Source organism: Apis laboriosa, unplaced genomic scaffold (genome assembly GCF_014066325.1).
Source record: "Apis laboriosa isolate Shangri-la unplaced genomic scaffold, ASM1406632v1 scaffold68_cov148, whole genome shotgun sequence".
Classification (NCBI taxonomy): domain Eukaryota; kingdom Metazoa; phylum Arthropoda; class Insecta; order Hymenoptera; family Apidae; genus Apis; species Apis laboriosa.
Window position 1 is genome coordinate 711,817 of NW_025224135.1, and position 22,565 is coordinate 734,381.

At 29.0% G+C, this 22,565-nt stretch overlaps 3 protein-coding genes across 8 annotated transcripts; 2 read left to right on the forward strand and 1 right to left on the reverse strand.

Moving 5' to 3' along the window:
- Positions 1 to 970: 970 nt before the first annotated feature.
- On the reverse strand, positions 971 to 20,632 carry LOC122718941 (lissencephaly-1 homolog). 2 transcript variants are annotated; one of them, XM_043944356.1, is made up of 7 exons: positions 20,516 to 20,632; positions 16,797 to 16,944; positions 6,932 to 7,085; positions 6,081 to 6,287; positions 4,876 to 5,286; positions 3,948 to 4,296; positions 971 to 2,775 (listed from the first exon to the last, which is right to left on the reverse strand). In XM_043944356.1, exons 2-7 carry the CDS (start codon positions 16,832 to 16,834, stop codon positions 2,702 to 2,704), a joined length of 1,233 nt encoding a protein of 410 aa, XP_043800291.1. In that variant the 5' UTR covers positions 16,835 to 16,944; positions 20,516 to 20,632; the 3' UTR covers positions 971 to 2,701. The 2 variants fall into 2 exon arrangements, with proteins under 2 accessions (XP_043800291.1, XP_043800292.1); XM_043944357.1 differs by lacking the exon at positions 20,516 to 20,632 and adding an exon at positions 20,133 to 20,374.
- Positions 20,627 to 21,818, forward strand: LOC122718943 (SOSS complex subunit C homolog). 5 transcript variants are annotated; one of them, XM_043944363.1, is made up of 4 exons: positions 20,627 to 20,641; positions 21,183 to 21,246; positions 21,320 to 21,441; positions 21,522 to 21,818. In XM_043944363.1, the coding sequence occupies exons 2-4, from the start codon at positions 21,219 to 21,221 to the stop codon at positions 21,675 to 21,677; spliced, it is 306 nt and encodes a 101-aa protein (XP_043800298.1). In that variant the 5' UTR covers positions 20,627 to 20,641; positions 21,183 to 21,218; the 3' UTR covers positions 21,678 to 21,818. The 5 variants fall into 5 exon arrangements, with proteins under 5 accessions (XP_043800298.1, XP_043800297.1, XP_043800296.1 ...); XM_043944362.1 differs by lacking the exon at positions 20,627 to 20,641 and adding an exon at positions 20,781 to 21,078; XM_043944361.1 differs by lacking the exon at positions 20,627 to 20,641 and adding an exon at positions 20,781 to 20,984 and having other exon boundaries at positions 21,079 to 21,246; positions 21,333 to 21,441.
- On the forward strand, positions 21,685 to 22,548 carry LOC122718942 (rRNA N6-adenosine-methyltransferase METTL5). The gene is made up of 2 exons (XM_043944359.1): positions 21,685 to 22,167; positions 22,236 to 22,548. Exons 1-2 carry the CDS (start codon positions 21,828 to 21,830, stop codon positions 22,529 to 22,531), a joined length of 636 nt encoding a protein of 211 aa, XP_043800294.1. The 5' UTR covers positions 21,685 to 21,827; the 3' UTR covers positions 22,532 to 22,548.
- Positions 22,549 to 22,565: the final 17 nt, after the last annotated feature.

The following is a 22,565-nucleotide window of genomic DNA, read 5'->3' on the forward strand; positions in this document are numbered from 1 at the left end:
TATTTTCGTTTTCACTGCTCAATTACAATAATATAATTGTGTGTATACATATATACACACACGTATTTTTGTGTATATACTTGTGTATGTGTATGTATATTTATATATATATTTATATATATATATATGTATAATATATACCATATATTATAAATATATATGAGTATATACGTGTTCGTGTACGTGTGTTAGTTTTTCTCTCTCTATATTATAAATGTAAAATACTGACATGCATGTACTTGCGGAGTCGTGACTTAAATCGTACGCATTGCTCGCTTCTATGGAACTTGCGAGTATTGTACATGCCTCGCGAGCGAAATTGAGGTGCACAAGGTCGGTCGATTAACAAGAAAGAAAGAAAGAAAGAAAGAAAGAAAGAACGAAAGAAGGAAAGAAAGAAAGAAAGAAAGAACGAAAGAAAGAAAGAAGGAAAGAAGAAAAGAAAGAAAGAAGGAAAGAAGAAAAGAAAGAAAGAAGGAAAGAAGAAAAGAAAGAAAGAAGGAAAGAACGAAAGAAAGAAAGAAAGAAAGAAAGAAAGAAAGAAAGAAAGAAAGAAAGAAAGAAAGAAAGAAATTCGTTCTGCTTTTTCACGCGAGCCTTCAAACACTGTGTACACGTGCGATCCTGTCACGCTCCGATTCCGAAAGAATCATTTTGTACAAGAGTGCTACATTAAAAAATTCTGTCGGGAGAAAAAGAAAAAGTAGACAAAAGTTAGATCGACAGACGAACGAAGCCTGTTTGTTCGAATAAAACATTACAATTGGTCTTGTCTTCTGGAAGAATTTCTATAATTTCACCGGGTCGTTAGACGAATAGGGAGAGTTGTTCCTCCAAAAGAACAGAACTTCCAGTATCGTGATTAACTACGGTTTTATTACCAATGAATCGAAAAATTATCGATGGCAAACAACGATGCACGAACGACGACGAAACACACAGATAGTACAGCAGAACTAAGTTAAATCGATTTAATGAGAATTTCATTTTTATTTTTTTCAACAAAATAATTTAGTTACGACATCGAGTCAAATGGTCTGGAGCTTTCTTCGGAGTTTAAGGGGAATGAATGGACACGAGCAAAGAGGATGGCGCTTATTTTAGACTTAGGAAGGAAAAATGGTAGGAAAAATGTAATAGTGGATAATAGAGATATGATTTGAAAAATCGGCCTTAATTAATTAAGCATTGTTTACACGAAGTCTCGACGAATGGCTGCGTAAGTATATGTGTGTGTTGTGTGTACCGATCGATCGTACACTCGTGGCCTGATTCTATTTTTCCCTTTCCTTTTTTTTTTTTTTCTCTTGTTTCTTGTCTACGTTACGTCTGCGCTACCGCTAATAGTAGTTTAGAGCTAAATATACAACTAGTACCCCTCATATCTCGGGACCCACGCAACGAATTATGCGGCTGAAGTACTTCCATACGAATACACGCTTGCACGTTTATTTTTCATGTTTTTCTTTTTTTTCTTTTTTTTTTTTTTCGCACGCTCCACTCGGCCGTCCTTCTAATATTAATAATGCACGTTGATTGGACGCCACGCACTGCCGAAAGCCATCATTTCATTTTTAACGGTACATTTCTTTCCGTATATTTCACGTTCGCCTTCGGCCAATCTCGGTTTAGATGTTTTCCTTTTTCTTTTTTTTTTTTTTTTTTTTTTCCATTCGACTTTTTGTCGAGAGAAATAATTCGAAATATTTTTGTCGCATGAAGAGTAATACGCACATATGCAGCATACATTACGAATAAAACGTTCCCAAACAAACGCTCATTGATTTCCAATTATATAATTAATGTGAAATCTGTTCGCTACGTTCGTTACACGCTCGTACGTTCACACTTTTGTTATTACATCTTATGTGTTTGCTTTGTACGAAGGAACACGCTACGTACTCGATCAAATTGACGCTCAGCATACTGAGTGAAACGGTTGACGCTTTCCATGTTTCCTTCTTTTAATAATACGTATATGCGCACACGCGTATATGTGTATCTCTCTGTGTGTCATACGTATCTCGGTGTCATCTTCGGATGTCACATCGTCAAGAACGCTCGAGGAGAGGTCAGCACGGCAAATGAGAACGAGCGACCATGATTCTTCTTATGTATCTCAGAGACATGACACACAGCCGAAATTCCCATTATCGTCGGTGGATCGAGGAGGACGACGACACGTTTTAACATAGCCAGATGTATGTATAGCAATTAGTAGCACACTTTTTCACAAAGGGATAAAACGATCGATCAATCATTCGAATGAACATGTACATGTTGTATTATTTTTTTTTAATACGAGTCATCAGAGGAATTTCCTTTCCTTTCTTTCTTTTTTTTTTTTTTTCTTCTAAATCCGTCGATGAAATTATGGCAATGTCCTCCTCACGAAAGAAAATTTAATCTCGACCGACTCTCCTCGAATCGTGCAGTTCATTACCGTAAAACGTATATGTAATATTAATAATTACTAATTATACTTTATTATAAATTAATTAAAGAGCTCTTAATCGTACATGTTTATGTGTGTATAATAATATTAATATTAATAATAGTAGTATGTACGATAACTTTTTTTTTTTTTTGTAGCAGCTTACTCTCTCGGCCGTTTTCATCGAATTCGACGCGCATCGTTCGCCTTCTCTCCAAAATCTTTCTTTCTCGACGAAGGTTCAACGAGACCCTGATGTTTTGGTGACTAGCGGCACTCCCAGATCTTCACCGTTTGATCGACACTACCGGTGACCACGTAAGGATGGCTTTTGTGAAAATCTACAAAAATATGATTATATTAGTAATTTATATATATATATGTGAAAAGTTTTAAGAATATTTTAGAAATATCTGAAACATTGAAGGAAACAGTTTCTAAAATTAAAAATGGTAAGTATTTAAAGATATACTTAAAATGGTAAGTACTTTATATCATGCATTTATATTAAAATCTTTTTATGTAATATAGTACAGCAGAGTTGAATTGTTTATATTCGAATAATAGATTGCATAATTGATTTTATAAAAATATAAATAATTAAACAATCTCAAATCTTTTACTATTTGTTTTTTTTTTTTGTAAAATAAAAAATTTACAAAATTTAATTCTTTATTGAAAATTAATACAAAAAAAGAATCTTGAGAAATGGAACAAATAAATATGTAAAATAAATTAAACGAATAATTTTTTTAATATTTAAAAATATTGAAAGATACGTAGAATATACGATAAATAGTTTTGATAAATAAAAATGGTAAACATATTTTTTTCTTGTATGTTTATCATTTTTTAGATTCATACATTATTGATTTATTTCATTTTTGATATTATGATGGGTTAATCATGCATAAAGATAAGAAAAAGCAAATTATACGATATTCAAATAATGGTAACGCGAAAAATTGTAAGGTTTTTTTTTATTCAACTGATAGATATGCTGATATGTAAGCTCTTTCGATCAATGTATTGTAAAAATAGCACCTCGTTGGCGTGTATCGCATAATCTATAAACTCTATATTATAAACCAAGCTTCTATTACGATATGCAATTCAATTTATTTCAATATTAATCAGAATATAATAAATTACTCCAAACTCTGTTATTTTATACGTTTTCGAGAAATTTGGAAAATCTGAAAAAACCTGAAAATAAGAAAAGAATTGGATAAAAATGAAATAATAAAATATTCTAAACAATCATTCTGAACATATATGCTTATAATAATGGAACAATGACAATGATAATTAGACGAATAGAAAAAGAAAAAAAAATACCTTCTTCTCAGAAAGTTACATAATATGTGGAAAAATTCAATTTGTTATTGGATCTCTTAATCTCTTTAAGTCAGCTAGCTCTGCTGTACTCTATGAGAGTAATTAAATCTTCTTAAATTTCCAAGTGAAAACGTGTTTTGCCAGGCAATTGATGCTCTTTGGAATCGTTACTCACCAACGGAGGTGCAGAAGTGGACGTGCGCTTCAAGGGTTTTCATTACCCGTTTGTTGCGCGTGTCCCAGACTCGCAGGGTCTTATCGTCAGAGGCACTGACGATGAACTTGCCACCAGGATGGAAGACGATGCCGCGAACCCAGTTGTCGTGCCCCAACAGGGCGAAAAGACAAACACCGGCACCGACATCCCATACACGAATTACTTTATCTCGCGAGCCAGATGCGAGGAAAGGTCCTTCGTGGGCACCCTTGTTGTCTGCTCCTGCTGCAGCGTTGATTGATGCTCTTGCACTGTCCGGTGCCCATGCGATACACTCTACTACGTGTTCGTGGTCTCTGAGTTCGACCTAAAAATACAGATATCTTTATATCTTTCCTTTTTTTAATGAAAGCAAATAATAGAAAAAAATTCAAAACTCTTATCGAATTTTCAAATTTATATTTACATTGGTTACTTTGCTCGATTGTGATTAGATTCTTAACTCGCGATTATTTCGCGTGACTCATGATCAACTTAATTCCGTTATATAATATTTTATCATTACGTATTTGCGGTAAAGATTTCATAAATAGAAAAGATTTCATCAATACAGGATAATAATTCAACAATTAATGACAATTATTTCATATATAATAATATTTGACTCGAATAATATTTCATATATTCAAGTGAATATTATTTCATATATAATAATAATTTCATATATAATAATAATTTCATATATAATAATAATTTCAATTACAAAATCAAATAAAATTGTAGAATATTTATAATATTATAAAAGACATTCAAGTATTTAAACACAGAAAAATATCAGCAATATGTTATTCGATATTGATTCAAAATATGAATTAAAATATATTTGCTGATGTAATGGAACATATGTTGTGTGTAGAATCTTTACACGCAAAAATTAAAAGCATACCTTTGTTTCCTTTGTTGCTACGTGCCAAACTCGTACCGTTTGATCGTTCGAGCAACTAGCTATTAATTCTCCGCAAGGACTGACTCTGGCCATTCGTACCCATTCTCTGTGCCCCGTTAACGTTTTAACACAATACCCTGTCGCTACTTCCCATATTTTGATGGTCTTATCCCTAGAGGCGCTCACTACGAAATCCCCTTGTGGCACAAATGCGACAGAGCTGACACTGTGATCATGTCCGTGCATGGTTTTCACGCAGGCGAATGACTGGTGAAAGTCCCATAACTTAATAGACATGTCTGCACTGCATGAGACTAACAGTTTCCCGGAGACGTCGAAGGAAACGTCCTGTACGCTGTCAGTGTGCCCCTTCAACGTTCTTTCGAATTCGCCGCTTTCGAAGTCCCACACCTGGATAAAATTAAATACATGAGAAAATAGTTTTGGTTAAAAAAAACTAACGGGGTGATAATTTATAAAATGAATGAAAATGATTGAAAACGTTTGGTTTCTAGTTCCAAAAATGATTTAAATATTGAAACAATTAATTAATTTCAAATATAAATATTTAAATTGAAAATAAATTAAAATTTTAGTTATTTCAATTATTAATTTTTAAAAAAAATCTTCCTTTTATAGACAAAATATTGTCAGTCGTTATAAACAATAGAATATTTTTCCTAATGTACTTTTTTCTGCATCAAATTTTATAGCACGCATATTACTCATATGTTATTAAATTTTTGATGATATACATTTTCTGTAAACGTATTTTTATGTTTTTTTTTTCTTGCTTATGTATTATTATACAGTGAAACAAGAATTTTTCTCTGAAGAGAATAATTTTACATTTATCAATTTACTTTGTCTTATATGATGAAAAGAAATAAAATTTTGATAGATTTTCTTTTATCATGGAAGATGTATTCTTTTTTAAAATTCTGACAACGCATAATTTTTTCTTTGTTATTTTGATGACTTCACGTTGAATATTCTGATATACTTACAAAGTGAAATTTCATATATATTGAGAGATTCCATGACAATGAATTTCAACCATTCAATTATTCATCTTACTGAAGAACAAAGATAAAAATATTGAATGAACAGGTCAAACGTTATCATTCTTATAACAACACACTCGTTTTATTTTTGCCATCGCTTAATTTCAACGACTCTTTCAACTTCAAAGTCAATGATTCTACCTTGATAGTGGCATCTTCGCTGGCAGATACTATAAGACTAAAAACCGGATGGAAAATAACTCTGTTGATAGGAGCTCTGTGTCCAGTAAGACTGTATTTTTCGGGTGGCCTTGGTATCCACTCGGATGGTGATCGTTTGCTACGTGTTGGTGCCCCTTCGATGAATTCCTTCTCAGCTTCAGAGAGTTTGGATTCCAGTTCCATTACCTACAATGTTTAAAATAATAATACATTGTTGTCTTTTATCTTATTTATAATAATTACTTAATATATTGTTATATACAAAAATTTTAATATAATCTCTGTTTCACACTATTTAAAATTATGAAAAATCATTAATAAAAATTTGAATTAATCCATAGTCTTATAGAATCAAAGATAGTCATTTTTTTTTTTTATATAATTTTATTCTTTAATGACACATTCGCTGCAATTTATGCACACGTTTGTGACGATTCAATTATCTAATTCTTGGTAACGTTGTTGACGCAACTGTTTTTTTTTTTTTTTTTACTTATATATGTTTTGACAAAATAAATAATAAATAAATGCAGAAATTATATTATAGTAAAAAGTAATAAATCCCTTTAATTTTTAATAATTAAAATTAATCCTAGAAATTATTTCAAACTAGAGATCTTAATTAAAATAGATGGCGCAATATATTTTCACAATTTTCTAAAGAAGATATTTGCATTTTTATCTCTATTTCATATTTCATTTTCCAAATAATTGTTGCCAAGTTGTATTCTTCTTGTTAATGCTGAAAAAAGAAAACTTACCATTCGTTAAAAACTTATTAATGAAATTGATTAATAAATTTTAAAATTTCAAAATATATAATATTTTACCTTCTTTTGCAAGCGTATGACCGAGGTCCACTTCTTTTCCAGAAGACCTCCATATTTTCTCTCCACTTCCCCAGGCATATCGGCTTCTTTCTTAAACGCCTCAAGCGCATCTTGATAACCATTGGTACTGAGATAATCCGCAATCGCCTTATTTCTGAAAAAGCACATTAACTATAGCATATCTTTGAAGCCAGTTAAACAATGCATTTGTCCTTGTTAAAACCAGTTTTAAGTAGTAAGCATAATTCATTAAACAGCGTAACGTATGAAAACTTTTTCCTGAACATTAATTATCGATGCAAAAAAAATAATCCACTCGATTGTTATTTTTATGTTGTATTACTACTATTCGACATAAAAACAAGTTACGTCATTCAGCAAATTAAAGAAGAAGAATTTTTCAAAACATTTGTTAATCATTTTAATTTATTCATTGATCAATTTATTTTCTTTCTTTTTTTTTCCATTTGTAATTATTTTTATATTAATTAAATTTAAAATAATATAAAAAGTGTTTTAAATATCATATTAAGAAAATCGATATAATAACAATCATAAAATAAGTATATATTAAGTGGATATTTAATCTTATCGTATTTATTTGTTACAAATCAATTTACGTTAAATGGTTTTAACGTACTACTTTTAACAACCAAATATAATTTATTATAATTAGGCGATGGATCTCTATACGTATTCAATAATCCGTTAATTCATAATGTGAATCTTAATGACATCCTTTTGTTTACAAATGAAACATATCGTCATTGAAATTCTCTCAGCAAGACGAAGATGAGATCTTTGTGTTAGCGGAAGTAACAGAAGTACTTGAACATTCTCCGTTAGCCTCATTTTGTGAAACACACTTTCTTCGTCAACGTGTGAAATAACGCCGCGAACTTGCACGTATCATTCCGCCTTCACAGTACAGAATGTTTCAGAATTATAATATTTATATTCTACGTAATATTTTCTTATAATTGCGTAAATTTTTCTATTCTTATATTTATATAACCACAATTTATTTTTTTATTTGCAATTATTTATGTAGAAAGTTCTATAATAAAAAATTTTCAATGCTAATTTATTATATTTATATATTATTTATGGTATATAAATATAAATGATGATTATAAAATAAATATAAAAAATAAATATAATAAATTAATAATAATTAAAATTAATAAATTTAATAAATTAACATGTAAATGTATAGAGTATATTTTTCATAAAAGAAATTCAAGTTTCTTCTCATAAAATAAATGTTCCCAAACTTTTGAATCGTAGTGTACACATAATTCACTTCCTTGCACGTGTAGTAGACGTATAGAGTGTCTATCAGACATCGTTCTTACGTGCAACGCTTGCGAACAAGTTACATTCATATCTCTAAAGAATTTGAAATCTAACGCAGCGCTATCTCGCGGCTAGCCAAGTATCGATATAGTTTTCAAGATATAATGACATTTGGCTAACAACTGTTTGCAAGCTAGGCCGATACAATAGAGGGCACAGGTTGAGTACGTGGGAAAGAGATTGAAAGTCGGGCAGAATTATGTCGGGGTGAAAGGCCTGAAGTCGGTCGTTCGTCTCTGTTCACCTGCTTCCACGTGATAGTACGTGGCGAATTATCACTATAAGTTTTGTTCCGCACCGTTCAAATGCCGGCAAACAAAGTAAACACAGCCGGAAAGCGTGATCGATTCTCTTTCAGCGATCCTAGAGATCCTTTCACTTCATCGAACGGGACAACATAATAAATTACCATCGCTATACGAGAAACCACCACTTTACTGTAGTATTCCGGGTTGGCCATTTTGCTAATTATTCACGAGTGTTTTAGGAACCGGCCGTCTCTCGAGCAGAGAAAGTTACAGGTGAGCGAAAACATATTCGTCGAACCGTCACTCGAGGCAATGGAAAAAAGGAAAAAGAAAAAGATCGATCCATTTTTTGATCGAAATTCACCAGACTAAAAATTACTATACTTTATAACGGACAAGTCAGACAAAAATTTTCGTCGTTTATGCTAGCATAAATTTCAAGGATCTCGAGGGTCGCCCGACTAACGTGATCTTCTTTTATACGAAGACGATCCCTTTCCCACTCTCTTTGCCTCTTCTTTTTCTATTTACCTTACACACCCGTCAACGGGTATCGCGTACACGAGATATAAGGTTTCCTCGCAGGAACGAGAACTGCACTCGTATATACATACGTTTAGATTCTTTTCATGAGTTTTGTTTACATACGTTATATTCGAATTAATTTATTTCGCGAACATATCCTCTATTTCAAAGTTCTATTTAATTAAATTAGAAAAAAATTTTATTGTGATCACTATTATTAAAAGATTATGTAAATATATGATTAGATACATAACCTCAAAATATTTCCATTAATCCATCGAAATTAATTATGGACTTTGCATTCCTCTCTCTTAAATGTGAATTATAAAATGTGTGAAATAATTCGTGACTAAGTATTAGATAATATAGCAAGAGTAGTATATTATCTAATATTTTACATATACATTATATATATATATGTCATAAGCATACGCATGTCAATAATAATACTAGGTTACATTTCATTACAATTTTATTGTACAAATAAACTAAACCAAGATTAAATAAAAAAATATGTTGAAAGAAAGATCTTAATAAAATATTATATATATATATATATATATATAATAATTATTATATTTAAAAATTATATATTTGTAAAATAAATGATAATCTATTGCTGAAAATTGATAATATTGTCTTAAAACAGAAAAATAAAGTGGAATATAAGAGTTTAATGCCATAACAATAATTACAAATTTTATATAGAAAGATACATGTAATTCAAATCTTTTTCAATAATTTTATTACCAATCATCTACCACCATAAAACGCAATTTTAATTTCTTTCTATTGCTTTTTGCAAACGATTATATTTTCTATTCGCACTTAAAACCTCTGACAATCATCAGTACATAAGTAAACGTAGTCACGGAATAAATTCAGATAATCAACGCTGTTTGTATCATTAAATGCTTATTATCATTTAATAGGGTATATATATGCTTATAAGATAACTCAGATTAATTTCACTGCAATAAAACCAACCAGCGCGGTTATTAACTACATATGTAAATTTCAAATCTTAATTATAGCTTCATATAAATCGGAATAAGAAGATAGTAAATTTTAGAAAGTAATTCTTATTTCAATCAACGAAAGTTTTCCACTTCAACGAGCCTATTACTTTTGTAAATAATTTTCTTTCTTTAAATAATAATAATATAAGAAAAGAAAAAAATTAGATAACAAGTATCGATTGTGATGAAATGTATAGTCGATCTTGCCAACAAGTTAATTTTGTGGCAAACGACCAAAACAATCTATTTATTCGTAGGTAACCTTTCTATCATTTTAAGAGAAATATATTATTGAAAATTATTGCAACATTTTCGTGGTAAAAGATGATAACACGATTCTTTTCATAGTCAAACGTATAAATTTGTTTCTCTTTGTGGTAAAAATGAATCGTGTTAGATTAGATTAGGTTAGATATAATTGTGTAATAATCGCTTAAATCGCTTTGAACACAAACGTGTTCTTTTTCTTTAAGACAAACGAAATGTGCTTTTATTATTTTTCTAACATACGTCGAAAGTTTTACGAGTCTAGTTTTTATGAGAAGATCAATAAACATATAAAAAGTTTAAAAAATAATTATTTGCAGATGCAGATTATTACATAATAAAAAAATAAATTGATGTATGAATTAATTTTTTTTTTGTCAATATAAATTTAAACGTGTTCTCTTATGATTTTTCTTCTTTTCATAGTTTTAGTAAAAATATATATGATTTCATGAAAAAATTAATTATATAATAATGTTATAAAAATTATAACGAATTTTAAATCGGAATAATAGACACAAATTTTATGTAAATCTATATAAAAAAAAAAAAAGAATTTCGACTCGAAGGAAATGATCTGTTATCAAGAAAAAAAAATCGTCTCTTATCGTAATAATATCCTGTCACGCAAGATAAATCAGTTTTTTCTATATGAAAAGCATGTACACGTTAAAAATGTCACTTCTGTCGGGGGTGCAATTCTTTGTTCCCTTCGAACATCCCTTCGAACATCCCTTCGAACATCCCTTCGAACATCCCTCGAAACCCTTTACACAATAATACGTATCGATCGCGTTTTACACCACTTTCACCCTTCTCCCCTATTATTTTCCACTTTCTTATATGGTTAACGAAATAGAATAGGAGAAACGCTAGCAAATGAAGGGGGAGGAGCTTTATCGATTGCTAGCTCTCATTGTAGCCAACCGATCTTTAACTTTCGTACATACACACTCGACACTGAGAACTTGACGTGCACACTCCCGCTTAAATATTTTAAAATTTATTATACGGTCGCGTCATTTTTTTTTTTTCGTTATTATTGCTCATTCGATTAAAAAATCGAATGAAACTTTTTTCTTAAGATTGAATTTTATTTCATTTTTTAAATTTTTATTTCACTTGATGTAAACATCATTTCTATTAAAAATATTAATTTCGATTACTTTTCATTGTAAAAAACGAATCGATGGATTCGAAGTGATATCAATTAACTGGTTATTCAGTGATTGATTTCACCATTGCTTTCATGCTTTTCGCATTAATAATCTTGTTTCAGCAAAAATAAATAAATACTTCATCAATTATTTCGAATTTTAAATCTATTACTTCCTGGTAACGAAAGCTAGTCATCGACAATCTATTAATATTCCTACCTAGCAATTTTCTTGTTTCCCGGATTTCAATGTTTTAATGATCGTTTTAATTCAGTTTTTACCAAATGCAAACAAATAAGGAAGTGAAAAAGAACAAGTTATCGATTACACGACAAGATCAATGATCGTTTTAACAACGAGGCTTAAGTTTCACTTTAACTCGAAAGATGATACACCGGAGCTTGATAAGAGGTATCGTAGATGATATTCTGAGTGGCCACCTGTAATGAAACCCTTTATCATATTATCTATCTTCTTCGTCTATATATTTATTCCTTTGTTTCCAAGATCTCGTTCTTTAATGTGTATGGCGCACCTTTAACCAGCCACTTCTGAGTAATTTTATTTGTAAAAATTTTCAATAATCAGATGTTTTTGAAATTATGTTTCTAAATATTTAAGTATTGCAATTAATCCACACCAGAAAATAATCTGATAATTATTTTTCCTTTATTTCGTCTTTGAATCGCGATATTTTTTTATTACTCGTGTTCGAAACAGTAAATCAATAATTTGAAATGTTCTTAACCTTTGAGGACGTAAACATCTCAAATTCGAATAAATTTACTTATACTTTTCTAGAGTTTTCATTTTTAATCATACATCGTTCCTCGACACATTCTCTAATGCATAATAATAATAAATCAAACAAAAAAAATTATGAAGCATATGTTAACAGAAAAGATATCTATAAATTTTGCATATAGAATGCTAATTCAATTACTCTATCATTTTTATTTTTAGACTACCGTTCTCTATAGCTTCGATAAATTATTTCTACATCATTTTCCCACGATACATTCCATTCGTTCGATATATTGTTCTTCAACTCTCTTTCGCAATATCGTAAATATCATTTTGATTTTTAATAATATTTTTTAGTTTCTCTATATGTCCTTTTATTTCGTAACACAAGAATCTATTAAAATATATAATTATTTTATACCGGTTAATATTTATAAAAAGAATACTAGAGCAAATCCATGTACGTTCCCATTCATATTATACGACATTGAACGCTCAATTTCTCTACTATGTGATCTAACCTAAAAACAATTTACCTATGTATTTGTCGCAATCAAGATTGTAACATTCATTACATACAACACATTCCCTGCATATATTATATCATACTTCGATTTTATATTATGACCTACTTAAATGCCGCGTAACACTGTGTTCTTAGTCTGTTAATTGTAAAATCACAATTTTTCGTCCGTGATTCATTCGTTCCGCGTATTATTGCGAAATCGTAGCTGTATTCGTAAACGTGCATAAAATTTCATGGAATAGCACGTGCAGTTTGACGCAAAAATTCTCGAATGATTCGACGATACAATTAGAATTATTAAATTGTAATTATATGGATAATTAAAATTGAAAATGTGTTGATAAAAATATTCGCAGCATAATTTTAACAATAACAAGAATAAAAAACATATACGATAATTCTATCTTTTTACGTTCTAAAAGACAATGAAAACGATTTCCAATGGACTGGTGTTCAGCTCTTTAGTCATTATTATCTATCCTCTGAGAGGTTATGTTCGTTTCGAAGAATAACAAATGCATATATATTAAGTACTTAGACGATGAATCAAATAAAAAAGTAATCATTAACGAACAATATTTTTTACAAATATATATCCAACTATTATATACGGGATAAATAAAATTTAGTAGAATTTCTTATAGAAAATTCTACATCAATTACGTATCACTTCCGATTGAGACATACCATCCTACTTAAAGAAAGACCAATGAAAACACATGTCTCAGTTCCCCCACTATAGCTCTAAGTGCTACACAATTAACCTATTGCTTAACATAATTTTTACAAATAGTATAACTAAGAAAATATAACGGCAGAAATTAGATTAAAGTTAAAGAAAAATGAAAAAGATTAAATAAAAGTTCACAGATAACTTTCATTTCATATATGCCACATACGTTCCTTAAAAAAAAAAAAGAGGAAAAAAAAACGAAACAAAGATAAAGGAGAAAACTTGAAAATTTATCTCAAGAAATTATGACCGTATGATCCCCTGTCCCGGAATGTCCATCGCGTATCCCTACATTTCCTCGCTCCTGGTCATTTCTTTTTCTATGTGGTGGCGGGCTGTCGGCGGCGTCCACCGGTTCTTCGACGCGTTATCGATCCCGCTATTCGCGCGTGCTCGAGAGACGCCCTCTCCTGCGGCAGCTGCCGCGCACCACACGCGTCGATCCACGACCGATTTGACGTCACCAGAATTAGTCAGCATCGATCGACATTACGATCGATGGTGTCCCGTTTTCCCCATTAATAACTTGACAAGGGAAGTGTATCGCGAATATCGACCATCCTTCGGCTCTGCTGTTGCTCTCTTTCGAGGAGAAAATTATGGAAAACACAACCATATTTTTCGTCACGCTCACTTATTGATCTTTGACCATTTCTGTCTTCGTTTCGCCCGTCTCCGATTAATCGACCATTCGAGAGTAACGATAAGGTTTCGGGCAACGATGATGTTAGTTGCTAGGTTAGGTTAACTCTTTTCATGATCTATTGCTTCGTCCGATAAAATGAGAAAATTTGATTTAATTAGATAAGACAAATGAGATAATTTTGAATTTATTGTATATCACTTTCGATTTAACTATCGTATTCAAAGAATTAATACTACAATTTTTTTTTATAAATAATGTGAATAAATTAAAAATTCGAAGATTCCACATGTGTATATGGAAATTTAAGGTTAGAAGAATTTAAGGTTTCGAGTGACAATGCTAGTTGTTAGGTTAGATTTAACTCTTTCGATGATCGATTGTTTAGATAAAGCGATAAAATTTAATTTAAAGATTGCCGATAATGATAATTAGATAAGAGAAATGAAATAATTTTGAATCTATTATATGTATATCACTTTCGATTTATCTACTATATTCTGCATATTCAGAAAATTAATATTATAACTTCTTTTATAAATATTGCGAATAAATTAAAAATTTGAAGATTCCATCCATCCATTAAACATCTTACAAAATTTTCCATCTACTTAAGATTTTACTATGACGTCACTATTACGATATATGTATATAAAAATGTAAGGTTAAAAGGGTTAAAATTGACATTTCATATTGATATTTTGCAGAGTTGACATTTTGTAGAGTAAAAGAGAAGAAATTTATTTTTGTGACTTTTGTTTTTGTTTGCTTTATATAATGTATAAATTTTATTGCTTAATCAATAATATTGCTAATCAAAATAATATTTTATCGAGTATGTACAATATTATTATTTTTATTTTGAAATTCATTTTTTGAAAAAAATTTTATTCGATTTGTAATTTATTTTCGTTTAAAAACTTCTTTCGCAATATCTTCATGAAGCGTAAAAACGTTTTCTGGTTCAAGTACAGCGATGAAAGTTCCGAAAGTACATACATACATGTATGTTTAACGTTGATTTTCAAGCAGTTTCAAAAACTATGTTTAAAACGAAGAAGAAAAATATTGAACAAGAAAAATATAGAAAGAAATTTTATTTTTTTAACACTTTCGTTAAGTTTCTCCTGTAACACGAATTTCTTTCTTCCTATTCCATTTCCTATTACCGTATTAGAAACACAACGAGTCATAATTGATGATGACAATTAATTCACGTATTGATGATCTTGAATGAGACTAATGTTTACAGATCATTTCATTCGAATTGAATGAATGAAAACGTATTATACAAAATAAATCATGTTGTTTGAGACTATATCTTGTTTTGTACTAAATATACTAAAAATAATATAATATAATTATCATTTGAATTTGGAAATAATTATTATTCGTGCAAACTTTTTGTTTGTATTATATTGTTTCTTTCTAATTTTAATAAAATATTTTACGAAACATTAAAAAAAAATAAAAGGAAATAAAAGAAAAAAGATACTATAGATTTCTGTTTTATCTCATTTCTGTCGTTATAAAAATAAAAGAAAAGAAAAATTGTGAGTGAATATGCAATAAGGCCTTTTGTTCTCGTGTATTCAACCAAGATTAATGTGACCATACTAGATAAAATTTCGTTGCGTTGCAATCCCTTTCATCTTTTCCTTTTCTCGCGGATAATTTTGCGATGATACTACTTATTATACTCGACTTGTACTTTCCTGCATAACAATTGACATAATATGTGCTCTGTCACATCATACTCCTCTCTGCTTTACAAATCCCTCAAGAATTCTCGTTAAAATTAACATACATTACATATTCATCGATACTTTACTTTGCATCAGTTTACAAACAATTGCTCGCAATATATATCTCTTGCTAGTCTTATATGTTTTAAGTTATCATTTCTTCTATTCTATACAAATTAGAAATAAATATTAGAAATATAACGATTTTCCTTGATGAAATATTCTTATTTCAAATGTACCAGAGCAAAATATTTTATGAAATGTTTAAGATTAAATTATAAAATTATATTAGTAGTGTTCAATTGTTAAATCCAAACGATTGTAACTAAAATTCTAGGATTATTGTACGATCAGGAATTGATTTATCGTCGTTTCTAGCCAATTTCTCAAACTATAATCAAATATGAATCATCCAAGATTAAGAAGATCGAAGAAACTGATCAAGTTCCTCTCCCCTTATCGTAGTTCATAGCTGGTGCTTCTTCATTAATAATTAGTATGCATTGCGTGTTACAAAACACGCTCTGGCTATAATCGCACGATAAAAATTTCACGTAGCATATTTCTTTTCCGCAGATGTTTTGCAATAACAATATATACATCTTTACTGTTCAATTTCGATCCTGTTTAAATTATAAAAACTTTTTATCTAAATGTTTTTAATCATGTTTTTAAGAGTAAAATAATAATCTTTGTTTTCATAATATTTCAAAAATATGCAGAGATTACCTAAAGAAATGTTTTAGCAAGCATAAGTAAATATGTGAAACTTCATCTTTATCTAAACTTCATTTATTGGAAGGAACAATAATTGTATAAATTATTTATTCCTGGAAAGGTTTAAGTGCAATAATCCGATAATTTTTTAGTGAATAAGATAAACGTGAAAATTTTAAACTTACAACTCCTCCCTCTGACGTTGAGACAGCACCATTTTCATGATCCTTGCGTGTGTTTATTGGCTGATACTCAACAGTGATTCAAATGAGCGCGACTAGATTCTTCTCCAGTCAGCTCCTGATTAGTTTAATACCCAGCCATCGACATCGCCTATAATAAAACATAAAATGTTCAATTTTTACTTGAATTCCACATTAATAAATTAATAATATAAGAATTAAAAATTATAATGATGCTGCATTCTAAAAAAAATAAAAAAAAATGTATATTAAATATGTATTATAATGTACAACATTTATAGGATAAAAGAAACGATGGAAGCGATAGTGAAATATTTTTTTTAAATTTCATAGAAATTTTCTTTAAATATTGTTATGAATAATCAACATAATTATTAAATATGATAATTAATAATTATATAGATTCTAAAATTAGATTCCTTATTGAAAGTAAAATTAATTAAAAAAGAAATGAATAAATAATGCTAGAACTAGTATAATCAAATACTAGTTTTTTCTTGAATATATTGTACATTTTTGTATATTTTTGTATATTTTTTGTACGTAAAAATATATATTTTTCTGCATAATTTTTCATTTTGAAATTTCTCATAAATAGATTAATATTTATAATTTATTAAAAGAATGAATATGAAAGAATTTTATCAATTTTTATCAATCGTTAAAAATCAAAATTTATATGTAACACCATATATCTTAATCTTCAAATGCATTCACTAAGAATTGATAATCTATTATAAAATTCTTTTCACTTTGATTTTTATTAATTATTATTGTATACACATATTATTGAATGTGTTTGTAAAATTTTATTTTTAAGACAATTATTATATATAAAATTTCTATTTTTTAATGTAAATAATAAAATATAAATCAAATTTTATAATGCTTTTGACGAAAAAAAAAAGAAAAGATTAGTTAAAAAATATTAAGATAATAAAAAATTTGAGGATATAATTCAAAGGATGTAAACAATTCACAAAACAATTAACAATAAACAATTCACATAAATAAATAAAAAAAAATATAATACGAAAAAAACAAAAATGAATTCAACTACAGAAACAAAAAATTAAAAAAAAAAAGTTTTTCTTTTTTATTCAATAAAAAAGAAGAAAGAAATATATAAATATATATCCTAAAATTTTTAATAACAACAATAATATGTGTAAATTCTTATAATTTATTTTACTTTCCATCAATGGAAAAACAAAGCGATTTAACAAAAAAATATAATTTATTTTTTTTACTGCTAAAACAATGAGATTATTAACATTATAAATTTAATTAACATTGTAATTTAATTATAAATTAAAAATAAAAATTACATTTTTTTATTAAATCAAGATTTATGAAAACAATCATTTTTTTTATTTTTTTATTATAAAATTAAAAAAACATAATCTCGATGAAGAAATGATTTTATTGGATTATTTGCATTATTTGTATTTTATTAAAAAAAAATTGATATATGAAGAAAGAAAAAAATATAGCTGCGTTTATAAATATTAAATTTAATTTTTCGTAATATTTATTTCACAGTTAAAACAAAAACTTCATTTAAAAAGTAAATGAAATCATTTTTCTTGAACAAAACAATTTTAAAAACACTATATTTAATCGAATTAATAATATTAATAATAAAGAAAATTTTTATATAAAATAATTTTATACGAATACTATCACAGAAAAAGAAACATTTCTATACTTTTCTACATTTGCATAACGATTGCACAATAATTGTTAAAGTATAGTATGTATTCGTAAACAACATTTGTAAACATCAACATATATATATTCATATTTTTCACTTTGTTACACTAATTCTTTATTTGTATAAATTTGTATATTTATATTTTAAATGAGATTAAACGCATTATTTAAACACAAATCAATACATTTTTATCTATGTCATAAATTATAAGTGTTATTACAAAATTTATCTACAAACAACGTACAAGAATCAGAATATTGATTATATTCTCTACGAAACCCACCCTCGCAATGCAATCCGTGGAATGACATAACATTTGGCAAAATACGCGGGCCATGATCAAATAATAGAAACGAATTGGACAATGATGTTTAAATGACGATTACAAAAGTCTAACGTAATTGGTGAGTACGAAATGAAATCAACCAATTAGAATGAACGAATCGAAAGCGGCCATTTTTCCCCGGTAACATTCGAGTTTGATCGACGACTAAAAAACTTTTGAGAACAATCTTTCGATTGTCTTCATAAGAAATCTTGTACGCAAAGAAACGTGTCATGAGAAGAAATACTTTAAGAGGAAGGACCTTGACAATCGAGAAAGCGCGCTGCGTCGTCGCGACGCTTTATGACGATGCTTATCGGCGCGATGCGCCGTAATCGATAAACCGGCTGTCCGCCCACCCTCGTTGCTGTGTATTTCACCTTACGGTGCATTCAAATATTCATGGCGGCCTCCTTTAATTTTTTAATCCAGTCATGTTAATATATTCTATAAAAACTTATTAATTTTAAATACATCTGATTGACAACATCTGTACTAAATACATTATTTTTTTTGACATTTATTTTTCGTATTTATTTTATTATACGAACCAACTTATATAATTTGATAATACTAAATTTTTGTAATAAAAATTTATCTTTCTTAAATTGAAGAAATTTGAATTTATAATGAAATTTTTATAATATTAAAAAAAAACACAAATATTATTTCAAACAGTATTGTATCATTATATCATTGTATCATCAATTGTATCATTGAAAAATTGTTTTCTAATTTGTGAATTTAAATTAAAACGCATTTATATGCAATATTAATGACCAATGATTTTTTTGTAAGCTATTTCCGGGATCATCAGTACGGGTGAGCGACTCTTGGCCTTCTCGACCCCGCAACTACACTACGACAATCTACCTGTAGCTTCACTTTTCTTAACTAATCTACTTACATATTAGAATGAAAAATTAAGTTAAGATCATTGATTGATCCAAACATCAAAGCGATTTATTTTTCGCGCGTTCAAAAAGATAAAATAAAATTCATTTACTAATAATGCTAATTTTCAAGAAAAATATGCATAACTTTAAAAAACTTCAACTTATGATAAGAATTTATAAATAATCATTGCATTTGTATTCCACGTAGGAATATCAATAAGAATTTAATTCGATGACAGACTCGACAGCTGATCGCTGACTCGACAGCAACTACAAACAACGTCTGTCAAAAGATGCAATCAGAACATTATTGTAGATTACTTGACAGATAAGATAATGCTCAAGTCTAAAGAAAATGAAATTCAGTATAAAAGTTTACGTACGATGGCTCGGCAGTTGCGACAAAGCGGTTGTACTACCGCACAACGCAAACGGTCATTCGCGAAAAAATCAATTCGAAGTGACGTGCAACATGTATGTTGAATATGTGTGGAACATAGTTGGATGACTGATTGAAAGTCATCAACCAGAGTTTAAATCGGTTTTTGATCAAGTATACACTGTCAGACAATGTCACATCGGTCAAAAAGCGCTGCTACAAAATCGTCGGACGAACGCGGAACAACCGTTTGTTGTAAATCGTGCACGGCCATTTTGCTAGAACCTGTCACGTCTGGTTGCTGTAGATTTTAAAGTCAGATCAACCTATGAAGTAACGAATACAATGTGGGAATCGAAGCTCACATATTTAGCATTCGATACTCACTCTTTTTGTCGGAGTAGTAATAACCGGGATCCTTTGAGATCGGAAAAAAAATCACAGGAAAACCGGACGAACACAACCACCGAAGAACTACTGGAGATAACTTCTGCGATAGGACTGTCTCACAAGGTGGCGCCTGTGAAAGTCTTCTTTCTTAACGCATGCGCTAAATATCGATGTCACTAATCTCTCACTGCCCGAGAGAACTATATTTCGACTATTGTAGTCACTAGGGAATTTTCCATTAATTGCATTTACTTACATATTTCTATAAGAATTTTAGGGAATCTTGAACACACGTAAATATTTAACAAGCACAACCTTTTAATATTGTAAATAGTTGTATATAAAAAAAAGAAATAAATAAATATTTATAATATTAAACAAAATATTAGTTTTTATCGAAACATTTTTGAAAATTTAGAATTTTGAAGAGGTTAAGGTAATACATCAACAAAAAATCATCAACAATGTAAACATTAACATAATATTGATGAAATTTTATTGTCAACAAAAATTTATTTACATTCAATATTGTTAAATTTATTGTTTATAAACTTTTTTAGGTAAGATTTAAGAATAAATTAAATCTGTTACGTCGTCAACCGGCGACGTAACCTATTTCTACTTATGTCTATCTTTACATGTTTTGTAAATTTTAAATTTGTAGAACTATACTATTTAAAGAACCAAAATCGAAATTTTGATGGCTTTTTCACAATCAAATTCGAGAGGTAATATTATTTATAATTATTATTATCTTTTTTTTTTTAATAAAAACGAAATCCTTACTTTCACTGATTGCAGAATTACAAAACAGAAAAATTTTGGAAGAATTGCAATTAAAAAAACAAATGCTTTTAAAGCAAGGTGTGGCACCAACATTGAACACATCATTAGTAACTTCAACAGGTTCCCCTTCTAATTTGGTAAATATATATTTATATATTATTTTTGTTTAAATTACAAAATAGAATTATATATATTTTTAAATATTTTTATTTCTTAGCCTTCTACACAACCCTCTGATGGTGTTGCTATGAGTGCATCCCAAAGAGCTGCCTTACATAACGCACATGCAGCATCATCAGGATATTTTGTAACACAGGATTCTTCTTTTGGCAATCTTATTTTACCAGTTCTTCCTAGATTTGATACTAAATAAAGAACTTAAATTGCATAATTTCAAATTATATAAATGACTATGCAGACTTTAAATTGTGTGATGAAAGTGATTTTGAACTATATATGTTTTTTTAAGTGCGCTTCTTATAGTGAAATTAAAGCATAAGGTGATAATTAATAATTAATCAAAATGGCTAACATTCAACTTCGTGAATTAGAAGAATATTTACAACAGTTGGATGGATTTGATAAACCAAAAATATTACTTGAACAATATTGTACTAGTGCTCATATTGCATCACGCATGTTGTACTGTGCTGAAGTTCAATTTAATGATATAGAGGGACATTCAGTAGGTGACTTAGGTTGTGGGTGTGGTGTTTTATCACTTGGGGCACAGATGCTTGGAGCAAGTCATGTAATTGGTTTTGAAATAGATTCTGATGCACTTAAAATTCAATCTAAAAATTGTAATGAAATAGATTTATTTGTGGAAACTGTACAATGTGATGTATTACAATATTTACCAGGTAAGCTTGTAAATATATAAAATTCATTTATAAAAATTTATATAAATTTTTATATTATTATATTACAGGCCGATTTGAAAAGTACTTTGATACAATTATTATGAATCCACCATTTGGTACAAAACATAATACAGGTACAGATATGAAATTTTTAAAAGTTGCAACCAAATTAGCATCAAATACTGTGTATTCATTACATAAAACAAGTACCCGTAACTATATTCTTCAGAAAGCTGCACAATATGGAGCCAAAGGCAAAGTTATTGCAGAACTGAGATATGATTTACCAAAAGCATATAAGTTTCATAAAAAAATGTCTGTAGATGTTCAAGTGGATTTTATACGATTTGAATTAAATTACTAAATATTTTCATGAAAAAATATTGTACATCTTAACT